This window comes from Chinchilla lanigera, unplaced genomic scaffold, assembly GCF_000276665.1.
Source record: "Chinchilla lanigera isolate Chin_1 unplaced genomic scaffold, ChiLan1.0 scaffold00002, whole genome shotgun sequence".
Lineage (NCBI taxonomy): Eukaryota > Metazoa > Chordata > Mammalia > Rodentia > Chinchillidae > Chinchilla > Chinchilla lanigera.
The window spans coordinates 48,347,810-48,373,608 of record NW_004955403.1 but is presented as its reverse complement, the minus strand read 5'-3'; the positions used below and the strand labels follow the sequence as shown (position 1 = coordinate 48,373,608).

General features: G+C 37.8%; 1 protein-coding gene across 2 annotated transcripts in view; it reads left to right on the top strand.

The window, feature by feature from the left end:
- The window catches only part of Kctd9 (potassium channel tetramerization domain containing 9), a 24,555-nt gene extending 295 nt beyond the window's left edge, over nucleotides 1-24,260 (top strand). Inside the window, exons 2-12 of one of the 2 annotated variants that reach the window (XM_005373718.2) lie at nucleotides 5,871-5,992; nucleotides 8,077-8,120; nucleotides 11,100-11,196; nucleotides 11,806-11,864; nucleotides 12,056-12,184; nucleotides 14,537-14,604; nucleotides 14,691-14,786; nucleotides 15,481-15,630; nucleotides 19,342-19,447; nucleotides 20,274-20,407; nucleotides 22,413-24,260. In XM_005373718.2, the coding sequence (XP_005373775.1) occupies nucleotides 5,871-5,992; nucleotides 8,077-8,120; nucleotides 11,100-11,196; nucleotides 11,806-11,864; nucleotides 12,056-12,184; nucleotides 14,537-14,604; nucleotides 14,691-14,786; nucleotides 15,481-15,630; nucleotides 19,342-19,447; nucleotides 20,274-20,407; nucleotides 22,413-22,529 (1,122 nt within the window). In that variant the 3' untranslated portion in view covers nucleotides 22,530-24,260. Of the gene's footprint in view, nucleotides 1-5,870; nucleotides 5,993-8,076; nucleotides 8,121-11,099; nucleotides 11,197-11,677; nucleotides 11,865-12,055; nucleotides 12,185-14,536; nucleotides 14,605-14,690; nucleotides 14,787-15,480; nucleotides 15,631-19,341; nucleotides 19,448-20,273; nucleotides 20,408-22,412 lie in introns of those variants that run through there. The other variant, XM_013514111.1, reaches the window with a different exon arrangement.
- Nucleotides 24,261-25,799: the final 1,539 nt, after the last annotated feature.

Here is a 25,799-nt window from a genome sequence, read left to right as displayed (position 1 = left end):
AGCGGGGTGCGTGTCCGGGGCGCCGGGGTGCGCCTCCCGCCGCCTGCCGCCTGGCCGGGGAGGGCGCCTGTGTCCCCGGCGGTGCTGAGTAATGGTCAGCCCGGGAGGGCGCCGGTGCTGCCCGAGGCCAGGTGCTAGCGCGATCGGCCGGGGAGAGAGAAGGAGCCACCGTCCCGCGGCCGCAGATCGCAGGTCGGCGGCGGGCCCGAAGGGGGCTCTGCTCTCTCTCGGGGGCTCTGCTCCCTCTCTGCGGGGTGCCCCGTCCCCAAGCCCCGCCGCCGTGCAAAACTTTTGTATCATTCCGCCTTGTTCTGGTTCCGTAGAGGACGCTGACACCCGGCCCAGCTGATTGATTTGACAGTGACCTGGCTGTGCTAGGCCCGGGTTGAGGGTGTGGTGCTGCGTCCTCGCCCTGCGCTGGAGCCAGCCACAAGGACTCCCGTTCCTCCTCTGCCTCTTGCCCCACCCATGAAAGTTGCTCAGCTTCTTTGGAAAATTTTGACTGTCGAAGGCATTTACTGTGCGACTAAATGACACGCAGAAGTAGCTCAGCCTTCGCAGTCTGAGGTAAAAGTTAAATTGGCCTCACTGTGTACCTTGCCAGCTTACTTTCTGATTCCTGCACGATCTGGAAACTTACATTTTTAAGTAGCAAAACTGCCAAGAGCATGCATACTGAGTGCCTTTCCGAGTACCATGCAGTTTGGAGTAAACATGCCCAGAAAAATCTGAACTGCGGTGAGGTTTGTTGACTATAATTTTGTGTTCTGGTCTCAGACATTTAATGCTCACGTAGAAACAATTTTGGCACAAATTCAGTAGGCTTCACAAAGTTTACGTTTTTCTGATGCTTAGCTTTTTCTAAGTCTGTTTTGTAGTTAGTTCTTACTCATAACCTAAAATTTATGCTGCTGGAAGAAAGATTTAGTATGTCCGAAGTTAAGAATGTGGTATGCCCTCCAAAGCAGACTCCTGGTTGACCTTCTTATCTAACATCTCAGCTATGTCACTCCAGGAAAGACAGAATGTTCAGACCTAGCATAAATACTTGGCTGTGTTCCAGATCACTAAATCTACTAAATTTGATTTAGCTATCTCTAAATCCACTAAATTTTATTGTTGTCAAAGATGGGCTGAGTTCGTCTTTTCATACTATTTTTAATGTCTTTTTAGAAAGCTATGCTAGACCTCTTCCCATTTGCAAGAGATAATCATTATTTCCTTCTACCCATCGTTTACCCACGTTCTTTGTACTTTGCCTTACTCATGAGAAATGCTATATGGTATTTAAGCTTGTGTGATTTATTTTACTCATCATTATATTTTCCAGGTGCATTCCTTTTCCTACAGATGTCTCCAGTTTGTCCTTCTTTATAGCCAAGTAGTATTCCATTTGTACAGATAGCACATTTTCATTAAACATGTGTGTTGGTGGGATACAGATGGAGGGTGAGGGGAGATGGAAGGAAGGGGAAGTAAGTAGAATAAAGATATGCCATGTACAGGAACCTAATAACCTCAGTGGATGTAAACAGTACAGTGGTATGTCATAAACATGAGCTAAGATTAATAATACCAACAAGAATGAAAACGGGAAAGGGGTGTAGAGGAGGAGGGAGGAAGGGGTGGGTACGAAGGGGAGGAGATTAAAAAGAAACAAGCTGTATCCTGTCCATGCACCTACTCCCCAGGATGATTGTGGACTTCCTGTACTGCAAACATGCACTAATAAAAATTTTAAAAATAAATAAAAAGCCAGCCTAGTTTTCAGTAGGATAGGTTTGTAGATTGAAACTTGATTTATTTTAAAAGTATTTTGCTAGAGAGTCTTAGAAGATGAGGAAAAATGCATCTCAAATAGTTATGTTTATGTTACAAAGATCATAAAATCTAGCTGGGCATGGTGGCTCACGCCTGTGATCCCAGCACTCGGAAGGCTGAGGCAGGAGGATCATTGCGAGTTTGAGTCTAGCCTGGGCTGCAAAGTGAGCTCAAGGCCAGCCTGAACTACATAGTGAGACCCTCTCTCAAAAGACAAAAATAATAAAAATAAAAATAAAATAAAATCCAAACAGGAGATACGAGTTGTCAGTGTTTCTTTGCACTTCAGCTGATCAAAAAATATAATAACTCTTAACAAAAGAGCAAAATAATCCATAACCGCCTCTTGTGAATGTATACATGTGTATATGTGTATAAGTGTGTGTATATTATATATATGTGCATGTATAGTGATTACATGTAATCAAAATTGATGTGATACTGACACACATACTCATGACCATGCAGGATATGAAGTGCTACTCTGAAATAGTTTGATTTCCCGTCTACTAGTTGGCATATCTGTGTCACATTATCTCTTTATTTATCTAGTTTCTATTTTATTTCCTGGGTTGGAGTTTAAGAGGAAACATACCTATTGTTTATATTATTTGATTTAAAGATATGGGCTTTTTAATCTGGGAAAACCCACTTGTGGAATACTATGAGAAAGGTTGATAGCTAGCACCTTCTTGTTTTTACTTAGGCATGAGATGTGATATAAAACTTAGAGGATGCTAGGATTTCTATCATCTAATCATAACTAGCCTGGACTAAAATGCCATGTGACTTTGGAAGATTCCTTCAAAGACACAGGTTGAAGACAGTGTTAATCATGTAAGCACAAATAATCAGTGATAAAATGGCAGAGCTGCTGCTTTTAGCCCAAACCATGAGATTTTAAAAATAAAAGAATCTTTTTGGGTCGTACAGCCAAAAAGTGCCAAGTTTTAAAGAGTGAAGTTCTATTTAGTAACCGCTGTTAACAGTCAACCTTTCTCTTACTGTACAGTGTTCCTTGAAATATTAGCCAGTGATAGGATGAGGTCATCCTAATTAGCAAGACATTTAAATTTATTTTCCAGCGTGTGAAGGCAAATGACCTCAGAGTTCTTGTCTTTCTTTTTAAATTTTTAATGTTTAAAGTCAGTTTTCTATGTAGCAGCATCTCAGTAAACTTGATGCTGAGTATTTCAGGGATTCTTACTGGCCAATTCGTAGTCTAAGTAAATACAAATACTTGTATCATTTGGGAAAATGGTTCTTTCTGACAATAGTACATAGTTTATAAATTAATATACAAAGGCTTGAGCATACACCCAAAAATGTTTGACCAATGGGTTCATAGTCAAAATGTTTGAGGACCATCATTCTAAGAAACGGGGATACTTATTACACGGCTTTTGTTGTTAAAGCACTGGAAAAGAGTCAGTTATGCTTGTGCTTTTTCATCCCTTCTCCATATGCCTCATAATTCCTATTTTCTCTTTTAATACCCTGTAACAGTTGGCATTTAGGAAGTAGAAATGGAGTCTGACATCTAAATGTAGTACGTGGCTTCTGAGCAATCTGATGTCAGTGCAAACAAAGTTCCTGTACGTCTTGCACACAATGCCATTTAATTTTTTTACTTCAAAATACTCAGTAATGAACTGTGCAAATCACAGACTTTTGGGGAGGGAGGTACCAGGAATCAAATCATAGACCTTCTCCTTATATATACAGTGTTTATTCACCTAACCCTAGCACCTTCTGTGTGAGCCACCATGCCAAACACTGCAGACATTGTGGACTAGGAAACAGATCTTCGTTCTGCACTGGTGTTGAAAGAATATTAAAATACATAAAGATTAGAAAGGAAATATTGTAACAGATCCATCTATAATGCTCCACATAGCAATAGTTTATTCACTTTTACTACCCCATTAAAATCCATTATTATATAAAAGCCCTATCACAATTTCTGTTCTCCTGCCAGTGAACATTTATTTGGTTGTTTGTCTTTGTATCTCACCATTAACAGTGCTGCCCTGAATATTCCTGTATGTGTACCTTGGTGCATGTGGGCGAGCATTTTCTAGGGCAGTAGTTCATGCGTCAGAATCACTAGGAAGACGTGAGAAAACACACTGTTGGCCTTCATCTCCACAAAATCTGGCTGGGATTAGGTGTAGCATCTCTTCAATTCCAGATGGTTGTCATTGCAGGTATTACCCAGACCACACCTTTGGGAACTATTGCTGTACAGGATGTGTGTGTATAGTGATGATTATGTGCAGTATATGTAATACATACACAGAGTCTGCCAAAAAATGTATTCTCACTTCCTCAGTTTGCCATACGAATAAATTTCTAGAAGCCAATAGCCACTACTTTGAGCACCTCTTGTAATTGAAGAGGCCAAAGGTAACTTGTATTAATCTTGTGATGTCTCAGGCAGGCTCTGTGCCACTGAGCTATATCCCCAGCAGGATGATGTCTCAATAAATTTAGTATTAAAATATTTGTATATGTTTTTATTTTCTTGACAGTATACTTTGTTTTAGCGGATGCTGTATAGTTGTATATATACAATTATAAGGTATATATGTAGTTACAATTGTATGTGTCATATGTGTTATATATATGTATGTGCATATACCTATGTATAGATACATGTACTTGTGTGTAGATACGTAATTGTAATTATTAGGAATTAGGGTATGTAAATGTTTCATGTTACAAAATAATACCAAATTGGTTATCAAAATCATTGTGGTCATTTATACTCACAGCAGTAATGCATAAACCTTCCCATTGGTCCACATCTTCTCCAGCACTTGGTATTGTCCAAATTTTCCATTTTTAATATTTTCCTTCTTGGCCTTAGAATCAGTTATGTCACCTTTTTTAGAAACAAAATCATTTAAACTTTTCAATTGTATTCAACTGAGAGCATAAGTAGAGTAAAATGGGTTCTACATTCTAGTTCTGAATTGTGATTGGTGCTTTATTTGAGTAAATCAGTGTACATAAATTCAATAAATATTGTTTTATGTAATGTGAGTATATAAGAAAAAAATGTTTTAAATATCTGTGCAGGTTTTAAATTTTAGACTTAAATAGCATAAGTTACACTTTAAAAATGATGTTAAAAGGTAAATTAAAAGTAGCCAAACCTATTAGGCCTGGTATACATATCACTTATTTTCCCAACTTGTAGATTGCTTTCATTTGTCATGGAATTTGAACTTTAGAAAGGACTATAAAATTCAAAATATATGAGCTTCTTGATTTACTCCATAAAATGCTTGCATTCTTAGTGCCTGGTTATTAAAGTAGATAATCACAGTGACATGGAAACTACAGGTGCACACTGGGGAGTTTTGACACACTCAGAGCAAATAACTTTTCTAGCCATGATCATTTTATAAGTGCTTGGCCTCGCTGGCTCAGGAAGGATACAAAAATAAAGTTGAACACCCTGATCTGGAATTTGAATTTTGGACCATTTTGGACTTCAGACTTTCAGAGTAGGGATGCTCAGCCCTAAGGCTATGCAAATATTCCAAAATCTGAAACTGAGTTAACTTCTGATCCCCAGCATTTTGGATAAAGGATAATCAGCCTGTGTATACCAGTAAGCACTATTCTAAGCTTTTAGCCATTAATTCATTTTGTCCTCCAATTAACCCCCTAAAGTAAGTTGTACTGTTTTCTTTATTACTAATTAAAACAGCACAGGTAAGAAGAGTTGTCCCAAGTTGATAGCTGGAAAATGTCAGAATCCAGATTCAAGCACAGGTCTATCTTATTTTGCAACTAGAACACCCACATTTCAAGATTGTAATTTGGTTTTGGTCAGCAGCAATTTCTTTTTTAGTTTTGGATTTCTTCAATATGAAGTAAACATATGAGTCATAAAAGAAAAAGGGACACAGTTAAGAACCCTTGAAATTTCTGCTTTCATAATCTGACCTTTCAGTCCTGTTTATCATATGATGGTTTATACTTTATAGATGTTGAAATGTATTGTATAAGTTGTTCAAATTAATCTGGTGTGTTTACAGGTGGTTGCTGTATATGGAACTTTATCTGACTTGCTTTCTGTGGCCAGCAGTAAACTCGGTATAAAAGCTACCAGTGTATATAATGGGAAAGGTGGACTGATTGATGATATTGCTTTGATCAGGTAACCTTCACCTTTTTCTAAGCTGTCAACTGTGCCCTGGGCTTCTTGGGTGTTTCCCTTAGGCAGTGGTTTCACCGCTGTTAAGAAGATAGGGTTTTGGCAAGTGATTAGTTATAATCAGCTCTTTTGAATTTATATGATTTGGACTTGAGGTATATTGATTGGATAGAAACCCTTACTATGTTTCATATATCAATAGTCTTTCCACATATAATCTAATAAGACATACAGTTTTTAATGTTAAAAATCTAATTGATCTCTTTTCTATGTGCCTGCTCATTATTAAATTCATTTCCTAAGAATGTTTTGAATTTTACAAATGTCACAGAGACCTTAGTTTGGAAAACTTGTTAAATACAATAAAATCCTGAGAGAAACCCCCAGAGATCTACCAGAGCAGTACATTTTTTGGGTTTATGGTTGTTTTTTTTAAATATCCTAGGAAGATTATCTCTTTAAAATGAATTCACCTCACTCCTTTCTCAAAGAGTCAGAGAATTTTGGAGCACAAAGCAGTTTAACAACAGCAAAATGGCAAAGAGAACACAAAATTAAGTGCTGACTATGCAGTTACGTTGTAGTTGCCTTGCCTGAGTTATCTCATTTGACTGGCAGAGCATGAGTTTTTTTAATTGATAGTGTGAAGATAATGATGCCCTAAATTACAGCTGTATATAAAATTTAATCCCCGTTAAAATCCAGGTCAAAATAATCTTTCAGTAGAATGTGCTGCTATCAGACTTAATCCTTCTCCTGCCTTCAGTATAACAACAGGAAACTAAGCATCTAAGAACTTCAGTGACTTACCTGCTTCATAGAGTTTAGTAGTTGATTTTTATTAACGAAAACAAACTTTTACCCTATGTGCAAGCAGGAAAAGCAAACTGCATTTTAAATCCAAGTCGGGCATGGTGGCACACGCCTGTATACAATCCCAACACTCAGGAGGCTGAGGCAGGAGGAGGATCATTGCGAGTTCAAGGCCAGCCTGGGCTACAAAGTGAGCTCAAGGCTGGCCTGAACTGCATAGCGAGCCCCTGTCTCAAAAAGACAAAAAAAAAATCCAACTAGGAGAATTTTAGTTTTTCAATTTCTGTCTTACAATTTATCTTTCAGTTTCTATGAATAATTAATATTGAATAATCTATATCAAACTAATTTCCTAACACAAATTCTGCTTTTAAGAAAAACTCAGTATATTCCTGTGGTATCCTATAGGAAACAACATAGGAGGACATAACTGAAGGCTTTAGAGCTATACATGATGGACCTGTTTACTGGTTTCTTGTTCACAGTAGTCTCTGATCATCCACTTAAGCTAATCATGGGCTGGGGTGTGCTGGGGAGGAGGCTATTCACTGATTATGGGGAGCCGTACATTATAGGCAGTCATTTACTTTGTGTGTTTAATGGAAACATAGTGAATATGTATAGCAGACTTAGTACAAATTTTGTTTTTCCTGGATTTAATATGAGAATTTATTTGCATTTCCAAAGCATACAAGCAGCTAATGACTTAGGAAAGACCTCTAATAATTTGTCTATGGGTGAAGAATTAAAGTTTTAAAAAAGAAGTCGGCTATGGTTTTAAACATATTTTAAGCAAAATAGTGCATTCATCAGTTCATAAGCCAAGCTGGGCATGGTGGTGCATACCTGTAATGCAGCACGAGGGAGGCTGAGGCAGGAGGATGGATACAGGCTTGAGGTCAGCCTTGGCTGCATAGCGAGTTGAAGGCCTGCCTGGACTGCACAGCAAGATCCTGTCTCTAAAAGTAGGAAAAGAAAACAATAAAGAAACCAAGCTCAGGTAACTTGCGTAGTATGGGTTTTTTTCTTTCCATTTCAAAAACACTTTTGTGCACAAGACCTGTATATCTTTTTGTGTACAGGCTATTTGCATTTAAATCCAGAAACATTAAGTCGGGGTTAAACAGAGCACTGGAATTTGAGTTTCTTTGTACATAGATTGATAGCAAAAACTATTTTGTGCATAATTCTAAGGAATAGTTCTTATAGTCAGCAGATAATCGATATGATTTCTAGGTTTTGATGGTGGCTTTTTTGAATTTTGATTTCTCCAGGGATGATGATGTTTTGTTTGTGTGTGAAGGAGAGCCATTTATTGGTAAGTGTCTCTCTTAAAAACCAACTTTGTTCACCAAAGCAAAAACAGGTACACTGGTAAATGCTTTAAATAGAGTTATAACGCTTAACATTAAAAAAATCTCAGTGCTTCACTGCTGAGCAAAGCAAATTAATCAAAAAATGTCTTGGCACATGTGACATGGAAATACCTGCATCCTGCCTTTAGATTTGGAAGAAAGTGTATACAGTTCGGAATGTCTCAAAAGACAGGCCTGAAGCTTAAATAAGCAAGTATTCTTTAATGAGCAGTTTATGTTTCTGGTACCTTACAGTCACACCTCAGTGTGTGCCTACACATTTGTAGCGATAGTTCGAGCATCTTTGCGCAGGGTGTTGCCAACTTACGAGTAAGTGCATGTGCTTCTGTCTGTACTTAAAACCATGAGCAAAGACTACCGGTTGTCTTATCCGTCAGGCTAAGAGTGTTTGACGGACAGTGGCTGCTTAGTTCATTGCATACAAATAGTGACTTACTAAACAGTGAAGACAGGATAAGATGGCAGCCTGGTTCACGTGCCTGAGTTCCGCAGCACCAAAAAGAAAACAAAAGTCATTAGAATTTATTTTGTGTATTGCCACAAGCTCTTAGATTCAGACATATTTGGTATGTTTCTTTTGTCTACGTTCACTAATGCTCAGATGGTGTTACATAGCTAGTGGAACTCTTCAGGTCTTTCCAACAGAACTCCATCTGTCTTCTAGAGTTTCCTACCTTCTGCGTTATCCAGGTTCATCTTACCTTTCTTGTCACAGACCTGAGTCAACATTTTTTTCATGAGTTAATGATGATTTCAAGATACGATCTGAGCACTAGGGCAGCTTTTGGCCGCTGGGTTCGTAATTGCCTTTTGATGGCCAGAGTGGGAAGTATATAGGTAGCTAGAGATAAAATTTACATATAATATGTTACATAATATGGTCTATACAGTTTATATCATATATGAGTTAAGGTATAAATAGATAAAATATTGTGGGTTTATAATACTCTGGTTTATGTTCCGAATTATAGACAGTTACAGTTCAGGACTTTATTGAACATTTCTCTTGTATCTTGTATCCTTTCTTCAGTAGCAATAATTCTGTTTTTTAGCAGTATAACCAGTGGTAGGATTATGTTTCATTATTTACTTCATCTCACACAAAAACCACATAAGTTTATGAGAATAACAATCCCAGTGCTTTTAATACCAATGTGTTTACTAAAAGCAGGTAAACATGTTTTGCATATTGTCATCCTTTCTACTGTTTTTCCTTTTCTTGTAGTACTGTGGATAGAATTAAGGGCTTTTACACTAGACTTCCAGCTCTTTTCCTTTTGCTTTTTTCTTTCTTTCTTTCTTTCTTTCTTTCTTTCTTTCTTTCTTTCTTTCTTTCTTTCTTTCTTGAAGCAGGGTCTTAGTTGCCTAAACTGCAATCCTTCTGCCTCAGCCTCCCAGAGTGCTGGGATTGCAAGTATTGCCACCGTACCTGGCTCCTTTCACTGCCTGTTAACAGTAATTTTATTTCTACATTGCCAGAATGTGTAGCCATGTATACCTATACTCTCTCCTTGAAAGCCCTCATTTAATTTCACTTTTTCAAGTGTATATAATGCATACCTCCAATCCTTATGTCAGTTTCTCCAGTGGTTGTCTGTTTGAAACTTGTTCTCTAGTAGTTTTATCAAAAGTCTGATCTCACTTATGTGATTATTTCTCTTAGATCTTTTAAAGGATTTTTCTTTTTTTAATGCACAATATTTTAGTAGAATATTTCTTGGTGTTCTGGGTTGGTTTCCTCAGGTATGTGGTAGGTCCTTTTTAATACAGCTATAAATACTTCTTTTTTTTAATTTCAGAAATATGTCCTATAACTTTAAATTACCTACTTAGTCTTGCATTGATTTTCTGTCAGGATTCCTATCATAAGTTAAATATTCTACATTTGTTTTTTGTATTTGAAACCTACTTTTATAAATCTTTTTTATCTCTTTTTTATTTATAAAGCTTTTTTTCACCTCATATTTCCCTTATAACATTGTGTTAGTATCTTTGTCCTGGTTTAATCTTCATTTTAAAAATTTTTCTAATTCTCTCTTGACTTCCTCATTTCTGAATTTTATAATTCTGGTTTCTGTTATACTTTATGGTTATTTACTACTTTTAGCGTGTTTTGGAACATTAGATTATAATTTTTTATTTACTTTGTGGACATTTCTTTCTGGCATATTTTTATTGTCTGTAGTAATATGATTCCTATTCTTTCCTGTCTATTTAATATTTTTATAAGGATTTGATCTCAGTCATTTCCTGTTACTCATTTTCACCTGAAATTGTTTTATTTAATTTGAAAATGGAGGGGTAACTTACGAAAGGTTTTTCTAATTTCGTGACCCTAGAATTCCCTTCTCTGTTGTTTTGTAAAGTGTCAGAACTACAGGATCATTTTCTGATATAATTCTGGTCTGTTAGACCATCTTACCTTCTTCGGGACTCCTGTTTTCTCTGCTATCTTTGTTTTGTTCTATTTGGAATCTTTTCCCCAGTATCTTGTCATCCTGTGGAGCTTTGCCCTGAGAAAAAAGCTTCGGCTGGTTAGTTTTGAGAGATAACTTCTGGCCCTTTGAGATATCACTGCAAGCTCCTGGTGTCACCCACTTTGGGGATGGACATGCTCCTCCTCCTTTCAGCCGGCTGTTCTCAGGTTTGTCCGGCCACGAAAGCAGCACCTCTGGACAGCTTTGGAATTCTTAGGTTCATCACATACCCTGTTGCATTTCTCTGCTTTTTCCTTCATCAGTGTTGGGGATGTGGTGTTGCTCCTCTTGCTATAGGTATCCTTGTGAGTACCTTTTGCCTGTGGGTTGGAGTTTTGCAGTCTGGTAACTCATATGCTTTATGATTGATTTAGTTGCAGAAATCACAACATCTTCCCTAAATCTCCAATTTTAATATTTTTATTTTCTACTTACCATGTCTAGATCCTCAGACAGATTCTAAACCACTGGAAGGATTGTTAGGATCCCACACAGACTGGCTAACATTAAATGTTGGAGGGCGGTACTTTACAACTACACGGTAGGTGTATGTGTGCGCGTGCAAGAAAGCATGAAAGGCCCTATATATACCATTTGTTCTTTCCTTTAATTTGCTGATCCTTACAAGGCAATCAAATGGCTGCTTAAATATACACTATGATGTGAAAACATTTCTTAATAAGTTTTTTTAGAGAAAAAGTAGAACATAATTGCCAGGTGACCTCAGAGAAGGCATAAAAAGCATGAATCCAGCTTTTAGAAGTATGCCTTTTGGTATCAATAATATACATGAAATGCAAGTAAAAATTAACAGGATTGACTTTCATAGAGATTACAACTACTTACTAAAGGGAATCAGAGAAATAGTTTATTTAGATCATGAACAATACTGTGATATAGTACCTGGCTAGAAGAATAGATTAGTATTTAAATAAAAATAAAATGGTATTTAAATCAAAGGAAGTACCAGATTAGGAGAGATTTCGATAAATAGCAACTTATTGCACATTTTTGTTTCCCAGCATTACTCCTACCAGGTTATAGCATGCATCTTTTTGAAAGAACAGCTGAAAGCAAGTATACTCTTGACTTAAATGTGTTTGTTTATAAAGACACATGGAGAAATCAATTTTTTTCCCTGAATTCTTAGGAGCACTTTAGTGAATAAAGAACCTGACAGTATGCTGGCCCACATGTTCAAGGACAAAGGTGAGTATAATGTATTGTTTTCACAATCTATTTATATCTGTGTAGACTCTATAGCTCCTGAATATACTCTAGTGGTATGAACAATTTTTGCATTAGTGAAAACTTGCTGGTATGTTATGCAATTTTTCTTCCATAAATTCTAACTATTATGGTTTTTTGGGGGGGCTTTCTTCATTGTGATGGTCACACAGGTGTTTGGGGAAATAAGCAAGATCATAGAGGAGCTTTCTTAATTGATCGGAGTCCTGAGTACTTTGAACCCATTTTGAACTACTTGCGTCATGGACAGCTCATTGTAAATGATGGCATTAACTTATTGGGTGAGTTTTCAATGATTTCTCGCATTTTTGTAAGTTTAGGATTTTTTAATTTTGTTTTTATATGTAATGTATATTTTCACAGAGCAAAAGTATATCTTTTCCACTCTTTATTTAAACTGTAAGTTTTCACACATGTATGAGTATATATAGGGATAGAAACAGATATCAGATACTCTTTCAGGCCCGTAGTCTTTGTGTACATTAGAAGGGAAGAAATTATAGATCAGAGCAGAAACTGATGAAATTGATCCCCTGCTCCTGTCTCCCCCCATCCCAGACACATTTTCATCCTTTCCAAGAGCCAGCTCTGATTCATTGGTCCTTTGTAGTGTGTGTGTGAGTGTGTGTGTAAGTCTCTATTTCACTAATTTCTGCTCTGATCTTCATAATTTCTTTCTTTTTATTAGTTTCAAATTTAAATGGTTATCACAAGAGACTTTAAAAAAGTTATACATTCTCCATGCAAACTCTTCATGTTTCCTGCAGGTTGCGCCCAGCAGCTTAATGCTTTAAAATAGCCTACACGTGATGGTGCACAACTGTAATCCCAGCACTTGGGAGGCTGAGGCAGGAAAATCACTGAGAGTTCGAGGCTAGCCTGAACTGTATACTGGGACCCTATCTCAAAGTAAATAAATAACCTAGACCAAAAAGGTAGTAACCAGCAGAGTTGGGTCTCAAATCCAGGTCCTGCTACTACTAATAGAAAATACACTAAAACTTCATCTTCTCAGTGACCCATATATATGTTTTAATTTATAAAGCTTTTCTGGAAGTTGTTAAGGTTAATTCTACACCTAGAATTAGAAAAACACTAAACTACATTACCCAAGAAGTTCTGATTTCCCCAGATCTTGGCAAACGGAGAGCAAGGCCCATTAGAACCTCTTTGTGGTAAGTTTATACCCAGAGCAGAGCCCATAAAGTGGCTGTCTCGCTAGAGGAGTCCCTGGAAGGAGCCACTCCGGCATGGACAGGAGAGAGTGTCCCTGAGCAGTGTGCTGGCCGTCGGTCATCTTTGTGTTATAGTTGGATCGTGGACATGGAATTTGGTTTTCAAAGAATGGATCATTATCTTCTTCCCAAATGACTCCTTGCAGTTTTTTATTAGTTTAGAACTATTTGAAGAAGGAACTATGTCTCATACTTCATTTGTAATTCCTAATTCCTTAGTAGTTTTTTTGTTTGGTTTCGTTGTTTTGGGTTTTTTTTAACCATTTGTTAAGGTTTGTGTCTAGAAATCGCCCCCCAACCTTCATGCAGTCATAAGTAGGGCTTTTTGAGAGGTGGGTGGATCTAGAGCGTGTCATGCTGGGATTAATTCATGGTGAGATGCTAGGCCCAAAGGCACTAGAATTAAGGTGCGAGTGCTACCCACCCTAAAGAGCCTGGATAAGAAATAAAGTATAGAAGGAGCTGTGGTCCTTTCTTGTTTTACTGCTTTCTGCCCGCCATGGACTGTTCTCCTCTGTGATACCTGTCCGCCATGCCACCCTGCCTTGGAGCTAAGCAATTATGGACTGAAGCCTCTATAAACTGTTAGCTAAATAAGCCTGTTCTCCTTTAACTTTGGATGTCAGGTATTTTGTCTCATCAATGAGAAAAATAAGGTGCTATTCAACTAAATGATGGAGGCTTCATCTAAAAGACAGTGGATTCTAGATTTCTTCCCACACAGTCTGATGATGAGAGACAATAAGCATACCAGGTCACCAAGTGATAGGTGAAATCCCTTTTATCATTTCAAAATCTTCCTTCAAAAACTGATCTTCCTATAAGAAAAGTTCTGAATTATACTTCTGACTTGTTGTGAAACGGACTTCAACTTTTATTCATTTTTATCATTTTCTGATTCAGTAAGTAAACGATATTTATGACGAATCCAATCAGATTTGCTCCATTAAAAAAGTAAATGAAATGTTAAGATTAAGTGCACTAATCATTTTTATTGGATTCACAGTGAAATCACTGAATCTTTTGTCTTAGGAATAGGTAGTGTTCAGCTTTCTTTCTTGTGACCTATTCAATTATAAGAAATGCTTTTGAAAGATGGAAAGCTTTTGTTGTAAATTTTTTCTATCTTACAGAAAGCCTTTGTTTTAAAAATATTTTTCAGTATTCTGTGTATACCTTCTAAGCATTCGTTGTTTGTCTGCTCTTGATAGTGGCCTACTTGTTGAATTTCAATTCTACTGTGAGCATTCAACACAGAGAATTCTGTAAATATCAAATCAGTTGTTTGTTAAGGCTGTAACTCAGTAGTAGAGCACTTGCCAACGTGCTCGGACCCTTCAGTACCCAACACAAGAAAAAAGAATTGCCTCTGAAATCACATCCTTTTTGTTCTGATAGGTGTGCTAGAAGAAGCCAGATTTTTTGGAATTGACTCACTGATTGAACATCTAGAAGTGGCAATAAAGGTGAGGCTCTTTTATCTTGACTGGCATTATGTTTACTGAAAATTTCTCCCAAAATGACCCACTAATTTTTTAATATCTTTTTCAAGAATTCCCAACCACCAGAGGACCATTCACCAATATCCCGAAAGGAATTTGTTCGATTTCTGCTAGCAACTCCAACTAAGTCCGAATTGCGTTGCCAGGTAATCAATGCAGACTTTTACATGACTGACTTCCTTCAGCAAATCTGTGAGTAAAGGCTTTCGTCTTCCTAGGGTTTAGTTTATTTACAATATTTTTTGGTTTTGCTCTGGTTTTGTTTTCATGCAAGATAATTTAATTATGGGCCATAGCACTGACTTAATTATAAAATGGATAGCAGAAAGAGAGGTGATAGCCCTTTTTATTGTCTAATTACAGTTTATGTAGCAGTTTTTAAATAGTTTTGGGAAATGCAGCAATTCTAAGACAGTTAATATTTGCACAATTTCAGTGGCAGATACTTTTGTGTATTATAGCATTCATTGTAGCTTTGATATGCACTTTTTCTTAATAAACAGTCCTGAATTCTTGAATTAAAATCTTTTAATCATAATCAGCTTTAACTGAACTAACACCAGTGGGTATGTTATTAATAGGGTTTCCTCTTTAGAAATGTCTGCACATAAATACAGTATAGTCAGTGTCCTAATGTATGTATAAAGTTGTTTTTAAGTGGAACCCATTAAAAACAAGCACTTCATGTATGTAAGTTCCATTTGCTTATGTTTTATAATAAACTCCAAGTCACTGAACTGCCAATTGCTTCTAAAAAAGCAAGGTGGTTAGTTATAGTAATTAAATTTAATGCAAACAGATGGTTTAAACATTACGATAGTTTGTGCTTTCTAATTTCAGGGTTTAAACTTCAGTGGTGCTGATCTTTCTCGTTTGGACCTTCGATACATTAACTTCAAAATGGCCAATTTAAGCCGGTGCAACCTTGCGCATGCAAATCTCTGCTGTGCGAATCTTGAACGAGCTGATCTTTCTGGATCAGTGCTTGATGTAAGAATCACTTTTGGTTATGAGAAAAATTAAAATTTTAGGTTATTAAGCAGTCTCAAGCATTATATCTGTCTCTTAGAGGAGCTTTTACTTGCAAGCGGATAATTTACTATGTTAATGATAAAACTGAAGGCCCTAAAAGTAGAATGAACTGGGTTTACAACTTTGATATCCATAGTCCCAAAGAGTTCAGCAACTAATACATGAAATCTTGAGATTGATTCTTGATCTCAATATAGTATACTAAATTTATTAGAACTGGTATTTTCCTACATACTAAAAAAAAGTATAAAGCTGAAAAAGACCTTTGCAATCTACTTAACCCCATTTTTGGAAGGGGAAAATGTGACTGCCCTAGAATTATTTGTCAGATACTTTGAAATAACCATAGTGTGCATCAGTCTGGATGTTAGCATCAGAGCAGTGCTCTTCTTCTCTCTCTTTTTTTTTTTTTTTTTTTTGGTCTTTTTGAGACAGGGTCTTCCTGTGCAGTTCAGTCTGGCCTTGAGCTCACTTTGTAGCCCAGGCTGGCCTCAAACTTGCAAAGATCCTCCTGCCTCAGCCTCCCAAGTGCTGGGATTACAGGCATGCGCCACCACACCCAGTGTCTCTTTTTCTCTCTCTCTCTAGATATGGATATGGATATGTGTTCATATATGTATGTATAAACTTACAGACATGTATATATGTGGATATATGTATTTATGTAACAATTATCTATATGAGTTTGGGGTTAGATAATATATGTAGAACCAATAACAATTTTAAGTTCTTTCCTACCATCTTTGGAATTAACTACCCCTAGTATAGCATTTTGCTATTGATAGTTATTTATTGAAATGTTATAATTTTGGGTTTGTTTTTTAGTTACAGACTATTTTCCACGGAGCTTTGTATCAGATCTAATAAAAAAAAGTCAAGTCAGCAGCAAAACAGGCAGAGGACTCACAGCACAAAGAAAAATCTGAAGGACTTATCTCAAGTGAAATGTTGAAAGACAACTTGTTGTTTTTTTTCTGCCAAGGGCAAAAAGAGGTATAAGACAGATAAGGTCATTTGGCATAACTGGTTTGCAGTTCTATTTAATTATAGTTTTATGAACTGTGAACCTGAGCCGTAATTTTCTTCTCTGTAATTTTGGACTCATAATACTTACTCTATCCACATTATGTAGCTGATGTGAAGGCCAAAATAGATAATAGAAAATTACTTTATCAGCTGGTGTAACGGGAGTTATTCATGATGAAAACGGCTCCTGTTGCAGAGTCTTAGCCCGGATAGTCTAAGCTGTGAGAGTCAAAACTAACTTCCCAATGTCCTTGGCATTCAATGACGGCCACTGCCTCACAGCCATGCCCCACAGGGTCCACAATATGATGATGCCCATGAGACTGCCTCACAGGCCATTCTTACAGCCCCCACCACTCTTGCTGAACTGCTCGGCCAGTTTGTAGCTTGGCTTCTTTCCCTCATGGCCTGGGAGACGGTCCCATCGGTCTTCCTTCTGCTATAGAGCAGGGTGGTCTCTGGCTACCGTTGCCCAGCAGCCCTTTCTGTGTCACACTGTCCTTTCTGGCAGCGCTCTGTTCCTGCTGAGGTGACTGAGCTGTTCCCTCTCTGTCATAGTTTCCCACCCAAGACTCACAGAAGGCTGAGAGCTTGTCAAGTGGTAAGAACTGAAATGACTATTTAGTGTGACCTGGCCGTTCTGTAGACTGAGACATTTAAGAGACTTGCCAAAGGCCAAAAGGTTGGTTTTTACGAGCGTTGGAACTAGAATCTAAAGTTTTCCTTGCCTTTTTTTTTTCTTTTGTAAAAGAATTTTCATATTAACAATGCTGAGAATTTACAAAAGATGGGCCGGGGATATAGCTCAGCGGCACAAGCGCCTTCCTGGCAAGCACAAGGTCCTGAGTTCGATTCCTGGTACCAAAAAAAAAAAAAAGGAATTTACAAAAGACAAAGTAAATCTCCTTGTACCACTGTCACTCAGCTTCACCAGCTCTCAGCACATAACCTGTTTTGTTTTGTCTATGCCTTGCCACAGATTATTTTAAAATAGCTCATTATTTTATCTACCTACATATCTATATTTTTATCTCTAATGATTTTAGGGCCATTTTAAAACATAATACTGGGCAATGTAACTCAGTGGTAGAGTGCTTGCTTAGCATGCTCAAGGCCCTGGATTTGATTTCCAGTGCTGCCCGCCCAAAGAACCCAAAATATAACACCAGTATTATACTTTTAAAACAACAGTAAAAGACAACTGCTTTCATCAGAACATACTGCCTCTCTTGATAAAGCTGAGTTCTCGTAACTTGTAATGTGAACTTCATTAGCTGAGCTGTACAGTCTTAACATCGGTGGCCTCTATCAATTGATGAATCAAGATGAAACGCTTTATGTGGTTGAAGATAGACAATCTCACCATAGACAATCTCACCACAGTTTCTGGTATATTTGCTTCTTTATGAGATTCCATGGTACGTTACATCCTGGCAAACATCCTGGCATGGTACAACCTAGCAAACTTTTGATGATATTTATTGTGCGTTTTACTTCAGGGCATTATAGAGAACCAGAGACATTTACTTGTATGTGTCAACTTTCTGTCTTGTTCTTTTTCAAGTACATGAAATCTAGTCGTCTGTAGTTACATTGGCCCTTCCAGGGCCTTCCCATCCTGCCTGTGTAGTCAGAGCTACCTTATGTTAGGCCCAGGCCTAGGCCCAGGCCCAGGTAGGACTAAGCTAGAGTTTGTCAGTTACCTGTGATCGAAATGGTCTCTATGTCATCTCCTTCAGTGGAACTGACTGAGGCTGAAGGAAATTGTATCTATAAAACAAGTATTTTTCTGATGGGTGTGGGTAGCGTATACCCACAGGGTATCAGCCTTACGGTTTCAGATAACTACAACTGTCGTTCACATTGTGCCTTACAATTTTTAAAACAATTTCTCATTCAGCTTCCACTCTGATGATAGGAAAGTTTTTCAGGGTAACGAGTGATTCTGAGTTACAGGCCCAACGGTATTACATTCTTTTAGGGTAGGGTATCAGCTGAAGTCGCCTCTATTATTCTAACTTTTTACTCTCTGCTGTTTGTGTGCGTGGGGACCTGGGTGCTCAGTGTTTCCAGTGTTGCGTCGCAGTGGTTGGTACAGAAACACCAAACGAGCAATTTGTTAGTGGCTTGTGGCTAAGTGACACCTTCAGTTGCTGGCATTAGTGTCCCGGCCTGTGAAGGGAAAGTGGTAGTAGCCTCTTGGAACATCACAGATTTCGTTTGTTGATTTCTGTAGTGATACGGAGGAGAAGGACATCTCCAGTGCATGCCTTCCTTGCTCATACGTTTCAGCTGTCATAGTGTCGTGCCGGGGGCTGTTTATGAAAATAGAAATAGGGTGTCATAGTTCTACTCCCCCAGCTTCTTCGTCTGTCCTAAACGCTTATATTTTATGTGAAGCGAGTGTGCTGTTATTAATTTAGCATTTTGTTTCTTTTGAAACAGCTCTAAAAGAATTATTTCTTTAACATGTTCTCAATTCTGTGTGGGTTCCATTAGAAGAGCCTCTGTTGTAAATAGAAAATAACTGATTACAAAATGCATTGAATTAAGCCTTTTCCTCCTTTTTATAGTTTGTTTTTCCTCTTTACACAAGTTAGAACAAAATTATGAACCTTAAAACCAAGACGATTTTCTTTGCAGTGCGCAAACCTCCAGGGAGTCAAGATGCTCTGTTCTAATGCAGAAGGTGCATCCCTGAAGCTCTGTAACTTTGAGGATCCTTCTGGGCTTAAAGCCAATTTAGAAGGTGAGATCCTCCTCTTATATATCTATCCTGTGATAGATGGATACCAACCATAAGGAAAAAGGCCAATAGAATAATTGTTAAAGCTAAAATATATTTGGAGAGTTTCTAAGTGGGTAAATGTTTCCATGGTCTCAGTCATACACTAATCAAAACTGAGGATTCAGAGGAAATAAAGCCTTAAATATTTAATGAGACTTTAGTTAGAGAAATAAACACCAACATCTTAACTTTCTAATATAATAAAATATCCTTACACTGACCGAAAGAAAATTACAGCTTATACAAAGTACATTTTTTATCATTTTTAGTTTTAATAATTCATTATTGCTTTGTTGTGTTTGTGAATTGGGCACTTTGTTCACTTGTATACTTAGGAGATACTGTATTTATCCCCTTGTCGTAAACCTGTGGTGACATATTGTAAAAGTGCTAATTATCATAGGACAAAATTTATTTCTTCCTCAGAAGTATTCATGAAGCCAGGCCTGGTGGCCGTTGCCTATAATCCCAGCACTCAGGAGGCCAAAGCAGCCTGGGCTACGTAGAGTGTTCATGGCCAGCCTAGACTGCAAAGCAAGACCCTATCTCAAAAAAACAAACATACAAAAAAAAATCAATGAAACTATTAACTTATACCATAAGTAAACAGATTGCTAACACTGAACTCTTTACAGACGTAAGTTGCCTGAAATCTTAGGTTCATTTCCAAGAGTTCATTTCCAGGCCGTCTTCACTTACCTCCATTAAGTTATCTTGCAGTTTTGTTGACAGCTGACAATTAGAGATATTTTTAAGTTAATCTCCTCTCGATATATGTTCACCATAGGTGCTAACCTGAAAGGTGTGGATATGGAAGGAAGCCAGATGACAGGAATTAACCTGAGAGTTGCTACCTTAAAAAACGCAAAGTTGAAGAACTGTAACCTCAGAGGAGCAACTCTGGCCGGAACTGATTTAGAGGTGAGTTCACTGCTGAGAGAATTTTAGTTCCTGTAGAAGCTCATGCAAAATTCATGGAAGTCATAAGCAGAGTAGTTGGCTGCTGAAACTTCCGGGTAACACGCCAGCACAGGTGGAGAGGTATTTCCCTCTCAGTTGCTCCTTCCAGGAAGTACCAGTTCCAGAGCAGGAGCCATCATCTGAGTCCCAGATGCCAGTTCTGGATGTGAAGACTCTTCACGTTCAGTCTGGGTTGATTTAATTTCTCTGCTTTTTGGTGGGTTTTCTCAGCAAGAGGCTTTATTAATCTAATTGATTGTGTTTTTCATACATTTTAATTTCAGACAACACAGTGGGCTAGATTATTTCTTGCATTACTTAAGAATACATACTTAAGAATGGTATACAGCTTTGCAGTCGCATTGAAAAGCCCGTTTTAAATTAGCATCATACTCTTTTTGAATCTCACTTTGAGGTTTTAATTTTGTGCAGTCATCTTTTTCCTGAGAATTGTGTTCTGTATGTCTTCTTGATTTGCATGTTTAGCTAGCCGATTTCACAGCTGTCCCAACTGTTGCTAGCTCAGTGCTGTCCAGTTCAACTTCTGCAGCGAAGGACACGTTCTCTATCTGCTGCTCAGTACGGTACCTAACTGGCTGCACAGAGCTAGTGAGCACTCCAGGTGTGTCTAGTACAGCTGAAAAATTAAATTTTAACATTGACTTCTAATTCATTTAAATATCCACATGTGGGTGGTGGCTGTCATGTTGAATGATATAGCTGTATGTAAAAAAATCTGGCACAGGGCTGGGGATTTAGCTCAGCGGCACAGCACCTGCCTGGCAGGTGTGAGGTCATGAGTTCAAGTCCCGGTACCAGGAAAACAAACAAACAACAAAAAAAAAAGCTGAACTTTGGCGCTGGGGACATAGCTCAGTGGCATAAGCACCTGCTTGGCAAGCACAAGGTCATGAGTTCAATCCCCAGTACCGCAAAAAAAAAAAAAAAAAAAAAAAAAAAATCTGGCACCAATAGAATTAGAGAAGACAGTGTGTGAAAATTTAGGTTGTTGGTATTTTCAGAAATGTTTTTGCCTTGATCTGATAGTGCTCAGGAGAACACAGTAGCAGATGCTTTTAAACCTAAAGACAAGGGGCTGGGGATTTAGCTCAGTGGCAAAAGCGCCTGCCTGGCAAGCGCAAGGTCGTGAGTTCGGTTCCCCGTACCGGAGAAAAACCAAAAAAATAAAAAATAAAAAAAAATAAACCTAAAGACAAGAAAAACAGGTCTGAGGCCAACAGTGTAATCCTATTTTAAGCAAAATTATATATCGTTTGTCAGTGTTACCTGAGAACATAGATTTTTCCTTGGTTTTAATTACCATGTAGTCATTGTAGTTAAAGCAACGAAAGCCTTCCTGCTTCCAGCAGATTGTGGCCTGGCCCAGCTGACGGTTGAGGGCCAGCTGCTGACATTTGGTCTCTTAAAAGGTTGCATGTAGTCACCGGTCTCAAACCGTCGGCCCCGCCAGCCCCAGGGACTCAGCGAGAATCTCGCTTTCATCTTTTCCTCTGTGATCGTGAAAGAAACTCACAGCTCCCAGTGAGTTTTGGCTTCTACCAAAACTCATTGAATTGTACACGTAAATTTGGGGCTCAAAAATAAAAGGCAGTCCCCTGCTATAAACATGTTAGGGGTGGAATAGAAAGTCTCATACAAAATTACTACGTAAAATCTCAGATTTTTAAAAAATTGCCTTTCTCCATCTCCTGCCTTTTGAATTATAATGATAATAGTTATTACATTAGAATCCATCATGGATTTCATTGCTAAATTGTCAAAGGGACCCGCTTCCCTTTAACTTTTGTTTATACATTTGTGGTAGAAGGAAATCTGACTTTAACATGCAGACAGAAGTGTTGAAAACTGATTTATGATATAAGAGCATTGTCCATTAGCCCAGAACGCATTTTACACGGAAACATCTGAGGGCCTAAATCTCCATGGATCTTGCTTTGTCTTACAGAACTGTGATCTGTCTGGCTGTGACCTCCAGGAAGCCAACCTGAGAGGTTCCAACGTAAAGGGGGCCATATTTGAAGAGATGCTGACGCCACTACATATGTCACAGAGTGTCAGATGAGAGTTTTGGGGAGGAAGATATCCAGGATGAAGAACGTTCTCCTTATCGTCGTGTTTCTCCACCCACTCAGTTGTCTAGAAGATAAAACACTGTAAGAGAACTTTTAAAATATTTAGAGGATTACGCTTGTTCTCAGCGGTGCATTGGGAAAAAAGTTGAAATTTTCCCACAGAAAGTTTCACAGAAAAGCACTCATTTAATAGATGTAGGAAAAGTAGATTATATTGCTGCCTTTTGAATGGGGTAAGGGGATTTGCCTGATTTTGTGACCCGGAATAGTGTCTATTCTATTTGCTTTTAAATAGGCATGATGTGGAAATACCATCTTGGTTTAAGATGCAATTGAGAATTTTAATTTATGAAAAGCACAAAATATGCAATTATATTTATTGAAATACCTAGATGCAGTACGGATATTTAAACTTTATGAAACTTTGAAAAGATTGTTCAGGTTCATAGGTAGCTTTAGTGATGCCTCCCCTCTTTAAATATCTGTTGCTCTATATAAATATGGTGAGGTCAGTTTCCCTAAGGCTTTCTATTCAGGTTCATTTTTATATGTTTACTTTTTAGAACAAAACAGTAGCTAAATTTAAGAAATATCCCTCTCTTACTGATTGAGACAGAGTGGAAAGAAAGATATCCTTGTACATCGTAGCTACAAATATTAAAGGAACATTCACCAGAATTTCATTCTAGGCAAGTTCCACTCAACACCGGACCGGGCAGTTTTTTCTGTCTACACTACTAGTCTAGTTTTCACGCATACAGTCAGCACAAGCACAGGAAGATACTTCAAAACCAAAAACCTAAAGTGCATCATTAATATTCATTGAATTCAAACACCAAGTGACTTAAACTTGGCCAGCTTTGAAATAGATATTAAATCCAAATCCACTGCAATTAAAGCCACATAATACGAGTAAGCATGGCAGAGTCACCATTTAAAAGGTGACATAATTGCAGCTCAAACCCTACAGTGGGAGATGTGGAATTTTAAGTTGACAGCATGATTATAACCACAAAATATTAATAAATTTAGCTGGTCTGAGACGTAATACCAGTTAGCACCTGTGGTTGTTTTACTTGTCTTTTTTGTTTGTTTTTGTCGAATTGTAGCCCAACTTCCTTGAGTCATTATCTCTCTGTAGCAGCAGAGATAGGGCCCTTCCTTCTCTACCAATATCCTAGTGTCCTTTCGTCTATCCCAAGAGCAGGGATATAAGCTGTGTCCAAATGGGTTCTGAATCCTGTAGTCATCAACTTGAGACAACGATTCATTGAAAACCACTTTTGTCTCCTTGGGGAGAATGACATATCTTCAGTGTTTCCGTAGCTTATTCTTCTATATCTACATATGCAAAGCTTTCCTTAACAGTAAAGGGCGCTTATGCACAGTGGGAGGGGATTGGACCTTTACAGGTGAAGGAAAGCAACTTTAGAAATGAATTATTTTCTTTGCTTTATTATTTTTACCAAGACAGAGAAGTATTGTATTGAGAGATATCTATTTTCATAATCAATATGTGCCTAAATTATATTTAAATCATTTCACTCTGTACTATATTTTCAATAATTATAGAATGTGTTGTTCATTGACTGAAGGGTACCTCTGTAGACAAAGCTAAAACTGCAGAAGGATCTGAAAGATCTAAAAACGGTGTACTTAGAAACTGCGGGTTTTGGATCTAAGGTATACTGCATTAATAAATGATATGAAATGTTGAAAAAGTGTTTCTTCTCTTGATTTTGAAAATCAGCACTCTCTATTTTCCTGACATCTCTTCAGTGTGGGTTGACGACCAGCCCCAGGGGGCTGGGTGAAAAATGAAACACAGCATAACATTTCTTATGGACTAGTTTCTTTAAGGGTACCGCTAAAGGAAGCTCAGTTCTTCAAACAAGATTCATCTATGATCTTCTTTTCAAAATCACCGTGATAACAAGAAAATATGATTCATTCAGACTACCTTCCAATAATTTGTTTTGATCTTTAGCTGACAAACATTACTAGTTAGCTTTATTATGCTGCATAAGTAATGCATCTCATAAACATTTCTTTGCCTGACAGCTGTATGAGAAAAAATTCTAAGGATGAGTAAAGTAGCAAAATAATAAAACTTGCATTAGCCCTAGTTAGAAAGCATGTCCTCTGTATATATAGTTTTGGGGGGAAGGTTAGGGAAGGGTTTCCAGTCTAAGTTGGTTTCAAGGAAATCTTAGTCAGAAATGTACAGTTTTCTCCCACCCCCACACCCTCACATTTGAGAGTGGGTCCACCCCACCCCCACATTCGAGAGTGAGCCCAGGGCCTCACACGTGCTAGGCAAGTGCTCTACCACGGAGCTACCTCCCCAGCCCTTTTAAAAATTTGAGACAGGGTCTCACTAGGCTGTCCAGGCTCACCTCTTAACTTGCAATTGGCCCCCAGTCTCCCAAGCAGCTGGCATTATAGGTGTGTCCCACCATGCCCAACAAAGTCATTTTGCTTATGAAGATTTCCATTATATCCTGGCCTTCCTTCCAGCCATCATACCTCAGTGAAAGGAGTCACTGGTGAGGAGGTAATATGCTATTTTTGACAACCCTTAGGCTGTAACTCCTTATTAGGTCCCTCTTGCATATCTCTGTCTTCCTGAGAAACCACTTTGAAGATACCACCACGTATTACAGCAGCCATTGATATTTTCCTACTAATCTATCCATAACTGTGTAAAGTTTGTAATGTTCCTATCCTATTTCATAAATGGATGTATGTTTATTATTATGTGTTTCCTACAACAACCATTGAGAAGAGTTAATGATTTTTCAGTAGGTCACTCATGTATAGCTCTATTTATTTTCTTTAGAAGCCACTTTGAAGATACCAAAGTATAGTACAACAACTCTTGATAATCTCCTACCTCTTTTGTCTGTAACTCACTATTATTTGTCTATTTGTTTTCCTGAGAAACTATTTTGTAGACAATAATATGTAAAATGATAACCATTGATAATTTCCTACCATTTTGTCTGTAATTTGCTAAGTCCCCCCTATTATTATGTTATCCTTCTTTTATTCTTTAAAATAAAAAAAAAATAGAAAGATTTCCATTATAAATCAAGACAATATTTTCTCCAGTTCGTTTTATGAATCTTTTGTTTATACTGTAAATCTGCCCCAAAGTCAATTTAAGTCATCTTTAGTATGTGAAAAGCCCTAACATTTATAAAATTCCTAAGGAAACAGTACTATATTTACAATTTAAAAGTTCACTGCTCTGAAGAAAA